Source organism: Megascapheus bottae, chromosome 3 (genome assembly GCF_031878675.1).
Source record: "Megascapheus bottae isolate mThoBot1 chromosome 3, mThoBot2.hap1, whole genome shotgun sequence".
Taxonomy (NCBI): Eukaryota; Metazoa; Chordata; class Mammalia; order Rodentia; family Geomyidae; genus Megascapheus; species Megascapheus bottae.
In genome coordinates this window covers 88,099,476-88,108,851 of record NC_143511.1, presented here as the reverse complement: position 1 = coordinate 88,108,851, position 9,376 = coordinate 88,099,476, and the positions used below count along the sequence as shown (strand labels likewise).

The window sequence follows — 9,376 nt, the reverse complement described above, 5'->3', positions numbered from 1 at the left end:
GGAACTGGGAAGAGGGTCAGGGGTCCATGAATTCAGATGAAAGGTGGGAGAGACGCAGACTCCAGGATTAAATCGGAGAGGGACCGGGTTTGTGCTAGAGGGCAGAAGTTAAAAGGCAAGTGGCTTTTCTTTACAGAAAAGGAGAATCCCACTGTTGAACAAATATAACACTCAAAGCAATTGAACCAAAGCAGGAGCCTGGACACACAGCCTTCTAGTTAACAGGACTTTTCTATGTGTGTGTGTGTGTGTGTGTGTGTGTGTGTGTGTGTTAGAGAGAGGTAGAGAGAATTTATGCATAGACTTCTCTAGAGTGACAGAGGCTGCCCTGGGTCTGGGTGTGGCCTTGGCTGCCCTCTGCAGGCCTTCCATGGAGGGAGGGAGAACAGCATTCAGCAGGGGCTGCCTTGTGCCACTGCCACCTTCATGTAATGTGGGCCTGGCTTTCCGGATCTGCTCCAGCATGGCTCCATGTCCCACGTGTGTGCTGACACTCGGTTTGGTTGGGGACCTGTCACATTCACTTTGTGCCTGGGCTGGCTTCACACTGCAAGTCCTCTGCCTCCCTGTCTTGAGTGGCTGGGGCAGCAGGCAGCTGTGCCCCCACCCCTGGGCACAGCAGGCTGGCTCTTGAGGGCTGTACCCCTGAGGTTGGAGGTTGACTGGCCTCAGCTGGGGAGGGGCGGTGTTTCTGGGGCTCCCCTTCCTTCCCCAGGCCTCAGCCAGTCTCCAGCACGAGGGCTGAGACCTGACCCTGTGTCTCCATAGGGTGGCTGCAGTGGAGCGGGAGGACCAGCAGAGCAGATCCAGGTCCAGGTACAGTGTCCTGTGGGGGAGCCTCGGGACTGCCATGTGTGCGAGCCGGAGGGGCTGTGTGGGGGGGAGCTGGGCACAGTGTGACTTCCCTGCCTTTGCCTCCTACTGGGGTCAGAGAGACCATGGGGCTCAGCTCATGGGGCTCAGCTCACGGGGCTCAGCTCACGGGGCACAGGCTTCCTTTGCACCCGCTGACAGTTTTGTTTTGGTCAGCTTATGATTTCAACTCTGCGTCTGGGTGTTGTCCCTGAGCTCTTCAGCTGAAGGATACCACCCTACCCTTGAGCCACAAGGCCACTCTCTCTTTTCTAGAGGTTAATTGGGATGAGAGACTCGGGGGCTGGTTTTGAATGGCCATCCTCAGACCTCAGCCTCCTGAGTAGCTAGGATTACAGATGAGAACCATCAGGGCCCAGCTTCCCCTGACTTTTTTAGTTAAAGAAAACTTGTTTGTTTTGTTTACTTAGTACTGAAGATTGAACCCAATTTTTGTCACTTGGTAGGCAAGCACTTTACCACTGAGCTAAGTCCTAGCTCTAAAGAAACCTTGTTTTTTTCTACTAGCCCTGTGACTTGACCTCAGGGCCTGAGCACTGTCCTGTGCTCTCCTGAGGCTGCTGTTCTACCACTTGAGCCACAGCACCACTTTAAGCTTTTTCTATGTATGTGGCTCCAAGGGTCAAACCAGGGTATTCATGCATGTTGGCAAGCACTCTACCACTAGGACAAACTCCCATCCCCAAGAAAACCTATTTTAAGGTTAAAATATTGTTATTATGAAGGTGACGCACAGAGGAGTTACATAAGTAGAGTAACCAGTACATTTGTCTTTGGGCAGTGCCACCGCTTCTCTCATCATCCCCCTTTTCTCATTCCATCCCAACCACTACTGTGTAGCTGTTTTTGTTGTTCTTGTTGTTGTTTTGTTCTGTTTTACCAGTCCTGCCTTCGAACTCAGGGCCTGAGCACTGTCCTTAGGCTTTCCTCAAGGCAAGAGCTCTACCAGTTGAGCCACAGCATCACTTCCAGCTTTTTGCTGGTTAGAGACAAAAAGAGTCTCACAAATTTTCCTGCCCAGGCTGGCTTTGAACTATTCCCCTCAGATCTCAGCCTCCTGAGTAGCTGTGATTATAGTCCTGAGCCACTGCACCGGCTGGGTTTGTTATTTTCTGACTGGCCAGGTTTGGTCACAGATGTCATCAGGGCTCACCCCTGTTATAGGCTACACTGTAATTGCCTGCCCTCTTCAAGCTGACTCCTACTGCTGGAAGCCACACAAAAATCATGGCTGCTGCAGGCATTTGACCTGCAGGCTCCGTGTCTTCTGGGTCCAGTGCTTGTGGTCACAGGGCTGACGTGGACAGTGTTTCAGCCTGCCATCGAGGCTGGCCTCTGACAGGAATCTTGGGCCTCAGAGGCCACTAGAACTGCAACAGGCCAGTATGGGGCCCAGGGGAGCTGGTCTGGGTATCAGCTGGTTCTCCAGGAGAGAGATTGCTGCTCAGCCCCCTGTGAGTTCCAGGCATTAGGTCTCTCCCCGCCTCAGCCCCACCTCCACTGTTCTGGAGGGTGAGGTCGTCTAGCCTGCCTCCACAGCCAAAAGGACTCCTGTGCACACTTGTGTTTGGTTTGCAGGATGATATATCCCCAGCCGATGACTCTGATGCCCACGTGAGTATCTACTGCCACTGCAAGTGGCACAAAGACCTGTGGGAAAGACATGGAGGCAGTTTCTTTGGGCTGGGGATGTGGCTTGGCTACCATGCTTCCCTATGGCAAGAAAAAGCAAACAAACAAAGCCTCAAGAATTTCCTGGGTTAATGCTCCATTTTCTATTAACCCTTTTCTTTTCCTGGTATTGGATGGGACTCGGGGTCCCAGACCAACTTGTCTGTTTCTTTGACTTGCTTTCCTTGCAGAGGCATGGGTCCCTAAGGTGCTTGGGTAGGGGGTGTATGGACTATTTGACCCTTGCCAGCTCGTCTTGGCTCCTTCTGCAGCAGCAGGGCCCACCAGTGACACCTGCTGCCTGACCCCTTGAGTCTGATTTGCCTCTGGTTGGTTTCCTGGTGAAACCGCGTTTGCCAGTGGGAGGTGCAGAGGAGGATGGGAGGGCGGCAGGCAGGGCTCTGGGCCACAGGTTGGGCTTGGCGCTCTTTCTCTGTGCAGTAGGAGAGATGTCCTTGTCCTGACCCCGTGGCTGGCTCCCATCGTCTGGGAGGGGACCTTCAATACTGACATCTTGAATGAGCAGTTCCAGCTCCAGAACATCACCGTGGGACTATCTGTGTTTGCCATCAAAAAGTAAGAGATGGTGGAGGGCAGAGGTCTGGGGGCACCCAGATCTGTCCAGGCCCTAGGGTAGATGAGGGTCTGAGATGGGCACGGAAGCAGCGTGGGTGCTCTCCTCCCAGTGGCTAGGACTAGACGAGTCCCCAGCACAGAAGCCCTGCTGCACATGTGCGCATGTGCAGTGTCTCCCTGGACCTGGCGTGGTCCTTCCCAGACAGGAGCAGGTGCTGGGCCTGCACGAAGGCAGCCGGGCACCCCACTGCTGTCAGCCAGGGCTGAGGCCTTGGCAGCCGCTGCTCTGGTGCCTTGTGAGGAATTCACTGAGGAGCCAGTGCTGTGCAGGCACAAAGGGTGGCATGGTGTGCTTGTCAGATGCTGGAGATCCTTGTCCCATGGTAGGGGCATGTGGCTCTGGACAGCCTCCAGGGATGACATGCCATGAGGCAGATGGAAACTCCCTGGGCTGCAAGCTCTTCTTTTGGATCTAAGGTCTAGGCCCAGGCAAGCCCTGCCCCTTCTTCGTGGTCCCCCTGCTCTGTGGAGTCTCACTCTGTAGCCCAGAGGTGGGGGGGGGTGAGCAGAGGGATTGCTGGGTAGGCATAGAAATGGTTAACTGAGGTCATGGTCCCAAGGACCCCTCATGTCATGAAGAAAGGGCTGGGTACAGAGACTCTTCCCTGAGATGGGCCTGAGGGACAGGCATAGAAGAGGGCACAGAGCTGTGGCCCCCAAGACCCCTGCCAGGCCTCCTGGAGCATGGCTCAGGCCAGGATGCGCTGTGGGAATGGTGGCCTGGAGGTGGGGCCACAGGAAGCCTCCAGCTCAAATCTGCTGTCCTGTGGGGAGCCTGGGGTCCCCACCTCTGGCAGGAGAGGGTGGGGGTGTGCTGCCTGGAGCCGGCACCGGGTGGGTTCTATGGCCGCCTGCGTCCTGCAGGTACGTCGCCTTCCTGAGGCAGTTCTTGGAGTCTGCTGAGCAGCACTTCATGGTGGGATTCCGGGTCAACTACTACGTGTTCACCGACCGGCCGGCCGACGTGCCGCAGGTGGTGCTGGGGCCGGGGCGGCGGCTGGTGGTGCAGTCGGTGCCCAGCTACCCGCGCTGGCAGGACGTGTCCATGCGTCGCATGGAGATGATCAGCCGGTTCCTGGAGCAGCGCCCCCGCCTCGAGATGGACTATCTGGTGTGTGTGGACGTGGACATGAAGTTCCAGGACCACGTGGGCGTGGAGATCCTGACCCCGCTCTTCGGCACCCTGCACCCCGGCTTCTACCAGGCCAAGCGGGCGTCCTTCACCTATGAGCGCCGGCCGCAGTCCCAGGCCTACATCCCCCTGGACCAGGGGGACTTCTACTACATGGGGGCCTTCTTTGGGGGGTCGGTAGAGGAGGTGCACCGGCTCACCAGGGCCTGCCACGAGGCCATGCAGGCCGACCGGGACAACCACATCGAGGCTGTGTGGCACGACGAGAGCCACCTGAACAAGTATCTGCTGTTACACAAGCCCACCAAGGTGCTGTCCCCGGAGTACCTGTGGGACCCACGCATGCTCCCCCGCCCCTCTGTCTTACAGAAGATGCGGTTTGTCGCTGTGTACAAGAACCACCCGGAAATCAGGAACCGATAGGCACAGGACTTCAGGGAGGGTCTGGGAGCAAGGCCGGGCCAGGGCGCCCTCTCCCCGTGCTGGGCTGAAATGGTTTTAGAGCAAAAGGTCAGGGCTGTCTCTTCCTCTGATATTGAGAAGTGCTGAGTGCGAGGCCATTGGTCTCAGCCCCCTGGGCAGGTGATGGAGGACTGAGGGCCTGGTGCCAGATCTGCCTCCATTCTCAGGCTGTTTTCCTACTCTTCCCTGGGTCCTGGTGGCAGAACAGACATTTGAGAACGACCTTCCTACTGTGCTCTGCCATGTGGAGGCCATGAGCTTAGCTCAGCTCCAAGGAGGTCTTGCCAGCTGGCCTGGCCCCTGTGTGGTTTTCAGTGTTGAACTGTCTGCCAGGCTGTTTTGGCTTTCTCTTGCTTTCACTGATCCTTTGCACTTTCTCTGTTTTATGTTTTTTTTGGCTGTCCTGAGCCTTAAGCTCAGGGCCTGAGCACTGTCCTTGGGATTTCTCAAGGTTACAACTCTCCCACTTGAGCCTCAGCACCACTTCTGGCTTTTTTCTATGTATGTGATACCAAGGAATTGAACCGAGGTCTTCATGCATTCCAGGTAAGCCCACTCTACTGGTAGGCAAAACTCCCGGCCCCCTCTCTGTGGTTCTCTGGGCTTTTGAAGGATGACGGCTGGATTTCCACGAACATTTGTTATTAACCATGGTTTGTTGATGGCGGTATTGGTTATTGGCCGGGTATAGTCATTCACATCTGTAATCCTAGCTACTCAGGAGGATGAGATCTGAGGACTACGGTTCAAAGCCAGCCTGAGCATGAAAGTCTGTGAGACTCTTTTTTTCTTTCTTTCTTTTTTGTTTTTTATTGTAATTAGTAAAAGGGTTACATGGTATTTGCCAGATAGAAGGTGCATTAATTCACATACATTGATACCCTTTCACATGTCTTGGTACCCATTTCCCTCCCCCCCCCACACCCTCCCTGTGAGACTCTTTATCTCAGTTAATCACCAGAAAACTCGAAGTGGTGCTGTGGATCAAGGGAAGGACGGTAGCCTTGAGCTGAAAGCTCAGGAACAGCACCCAGGCCCAGAGTTCCTTAAGCTTAGAAAGGTCACAGATCTGCCAGCAGCTGAATGAGTGGTGTGGGGCGGGAGTGGGGACCCACGCGCTCTTCTCCCCACTTCCCCCATGGTTATCCCTACAGTTTGATGTTGTAGTCAGGAAGCAGTGCTGGCCTTCCTGGGGAAGATCCTGGCCACTCCTCCCTCAGGTCAACCCCAGGGTCAGCGGGGCAGATGCACACCCATGATGCACAGAGCCCTTGCCCCCTTCTGTCCCGGGCTCCTGCTCTATCGGTGAGAGGATCTGTGAGAAGGGCATTGCTGGGTGTCCTCTTGGTTGCCAAGTGGTCTGAGGTCTGAATGTGGCATTCCTTCAACACCCACCCATGGGTGGGGAGGTACTGGGCTCCACCTCAGGTTGGAGCAGTTACAGATAATGAATTCTCCATTCGTTTGGACCCTGAAGGGGATTGAATGTTTGCAGAAGCTTCCTCACTCTGTCCATTAGCTTCACGTGATCTTGTACCCTCAACCAGGCATGAGTGCATGCTCCTGTTGCTCTGGGTTGTCACCAGCATTTGGTGGCATCCGATCTCCAGCTTTAGCCACTTTGCTACTTGCCTCACTCTGTGTCTCTGTTGCTCCTGTGCCAGCACTGCGGTTTGAAATCTAGGCCTGTGCACTCTCTTGGTTTTCTCACTCACAGCTGGTGCTTTGCCTTATGTCATGCTTTGAGCCCAGCATTTTGCTGGTCACTTGGAGATGACGTCTGCTGGACTTTTTCTTTCTAGTCAAGCTGGCTTCAAATCATTATCTTCTAGATCTCAGCCTCCTGAATAGCTAGGATTGCAGCTGTCAGCTACTGGTTCCTGCCTCCATATCTTTTTCCCCCCTAGTACCTGAAGCTTAACCTCAGTGCTTGGGCATCGTCCATGAGCTTTTGTGCTCAAGGCTAGCATTCTGCTTTTTGAGCCACAGCTTAACTTCCAGCTTTTCAGTGGTTTATTGGAGGTATGAGTCCCATGGATTTTCCCTCCTAGGCTAGATTTGAACTGCACTCCTCAGATCTCAGACTCTCTACTAGCTAGGATTACAGGTGTGAGGCTACTAGTCCTTAGAAATATCTTCTTTTGCCTTGTGGGTCTCATGACATTTGATGATTTGATGTGGCTCGTCTTTTCATACTTGTCATTTGTCACTTTTTTGGGGGGGGGACTAGAGATTGAACCCAATACCTCATGCTGGCTAGAAAAGAGTCTTTCCTCTCGACCCATGCCCAGACAACCATTTGCCCAAGTTTTAATTGGTTTACTTTTTATCATTGAATTTTGAGGGTTATTTGTATAATTTATACTGTTCTTTACCAATCTGTGTTTTACATTTCTGCGTTGTGGCTCGACTTTTTATGTTGTCAATAAAATTTTTCATTGCACAGAATGGTTTGTTTGATGTCGTTTTATGTCACAGGTGGTTCTGGGGCTTGAACATTGGGACTGGACTGCTCCTGAGATTTTGTGCTCAAGGCTAGTGCTGTACCACTTGAGTCACAGCTCCTCTTCCAGCTGATTGTGGTAAATGGAGACAAGAGTCTCAGGGACTTTCCTGCCAAGGCTAGCTTCAAACTGTAATCCTTAGACCTCAGCCTCCTGCATAGTTAGGATTACAGGTGAGACCCACTGGTATCTCATTATAATTATTTTATTAATTTTTGTGCCAGTACGGAGCTTGATCTCAGGCCCCTGAGGTCTCACTTGGCTTTTCGCTCAAGGCTAGTACTCTGCCACTTGTGCCACACCTCCACTTTTGGCTTTTTGCAGGTTAAATGAAGTTACGTGTCCCATGTGACCATAACCCATGGGAGGGGAGACAACCAGCCTTGCTAGAGCCTAGTGGAAAGAGGATGAAGGGGCTGGTATGTGGGGGAGGACACAGCTGCTCCAGCATTTGGTCTGGACCCTCCCTCCACGTTCTCCTCGGGCCTGGCCTGCCCCTGGTGGCACAGGTAAAAGGGCTGGTGTTGGTTGTGCTGGTGTCTACAAGGACGGCCACCACACAGGGGCATGAGGGGGAGCAGGGAGCTGCTGGCTGGAGGTGGACTCTGCTTCCCACCCACCTGCCCCTAGTTCCACCTCGCTCCTCCTGGGCACCTGGCTGGACTGCCACCTGGAGGACTTCCTGGAACCGGAGCAGCATCCCTGCCTGCAGCAGTCATCGCTGAGCCCGAGCCCGGGGGCACCTGGGCTCCGGGGCTCTGTGTGGAGGAGACAGCAGGTCCGCTGGGGAGATGGAGCCATGCTGCAGCCCGGGTGCTGACCTGGGGCTGTTCTGCCCTCTGCTGAGCCGCTCCTGGCTGGAGGAGCTCCGGCCGGGCTGCCCTCTCTGCTGGACTCCTGGCCCGGCGCTCTGTGTGGCAACAGCCCTGGTGCCAAGTCGGAGCCAGCTTCCTCCAGGGCCCCGGAGCCCGGCGCTGGTGGAGCTCCGCGTGCAGTATTGACAGGAGCCGCGAGGCGCCTGGGCTCCAGCCTCCGTCCCGGAGTAGCCGCCTCCAGTGCCCAGTGGGCAGGGCTCCTCCTCCGGCTCTGCGGCTGGTTCTTTCCGGAGGACCAGCTGCGGTGCCCTCTGTGATGGGAGCACGGACGGGTGCTCTGTGTCATTAGAGCCGTAGGCTCCTTTGCCAAACCGGCGCCAGCTGCCACCTTGGCGCAGGTGCACAGAGCCTGTACTGCAGGGAGGAGCCCTGTGCCACCGGGCTCGGCTCCTCCATCCCAGGGCACCAGCCTCCAGTGCCCAGCTGGGGGGCTTCTGACCTTCAGTCTGGTGCTCTGCCTCGAATGAGCACCACCTTTTCTGCTCTCCCTGATAGGAGCACCCACCGTGGCTCTCTGTGTGGCCAGAGCTATGGCCTCTTGTGCAGGAGGGAGCGCAGTGCCACATGGGCTCTGGAGTTCAGAGCGGACGAGGCCCCACTCCCAGGGCTGCCCGGGAGCCGCCCGTCACCTGGCCCCCACATGTCACCCCGGGTCCACATCTCACTCCTCCAATGAGGAGTGGGAGGCTGTGCTACCCTTGGCTGCCATGCTGTGTCTGGGGCAGACTCCAGCCCTGGTGCTCTGCCTTGGGGGAGCACCAGCCTCCCAAAGAGCAGCATGGAAGGCCGAGACAGAGCCAGGTTCCACCGTGGCTGGGGAGCTCAGACCTGAGGACACAGCAGCCTCCCCGGCTGATCGGGAGTCACGTTGACTATGGGGCTGGGCCGCCAGACGGAACCAGCGTGCCGTGCTGTGGTGGAGGCGCCTTCCACCTCAGGGCTGCTCCACGCTGAGGAAGCACAGTCACCAGAGCTGCCACAGAGACAGAGGCCACCATGGCTCGGCCACAGAGGGCCTGGCCTGCCCAGGTCCTCGCTGTCCAGGACCACTTGGCTAAGTGCAATGCCTACAGAGCCGCAGCGCTCCTGTCCCTGAGCTGGGCAGAGTCAAGCCTGGGGCAGACAGATGGTCAGCCAGGCCCCTCGAGAGCCAGCTGAGCTGTGAACCTCAGCACTCATTAGGCAGGCACCTGCTGAGTGCCTGATGTGAGCCGGGGCCAGAC

At 55.9% G+C, this 9,376-nt stretch overlaps 1 protein-coding gene across 1 annotated transcript; it reads left to right on the top strand.

Annotated features, from left to right (window-relative positions):
• The first annotated feature begins 2,452 nt into the window (after nucleotides 1–2,452).
• LOC150066088 (histo-blood group ABO system transferase 2-like) lies at nucleotides 2,453–4,762 on the top strand. The gene is made up of 3 exons (XM_090329238.1): nucleotides 2,453–2,487; nucleotides 2,986–3,120; nucleotides 4,045–4,762. Exons 1-3 carry the CDS (start codon nucleotides 2,453–2,455, stop codon nucleotides 4,733–4,735), a joined length of 861 nt encoding a protein of 286 aa, XP_090185364.1. The 3' UTR covers nucleotides 4,736–4,762.
• The last annotated feature ends 4,614 nt before the right edge of the window (nucleotides 4,763–9,376 follow it).

What these genes read in the sequence shown, in the direction of transcription:
- LOC150066088 (XM_090329238.1), top strand. Translation starts at nt 2,453, where the DNA reads ATGATATATCCCCAGCCGATGACTCTGATGCCCAC. An exon ending in CCGATGACTCTGATGCCCAC is followed by an intron (nt 2,488 to 2,985) that starts GTGAGTATCTAC and finishes TTCTCTGTGCAG; the next exon opens with TAGGAGAGATGTCCTTGTCC. An exon ending in TCTGTGTTTGCCATCAAAAA is followed by an intron (nt 3,121 to 4,044) that starts GTAAGAGATGGT and finishes TGCGTCCTGCAG; the next exon opens with GTACGTCGCCTTCCTGAGGC.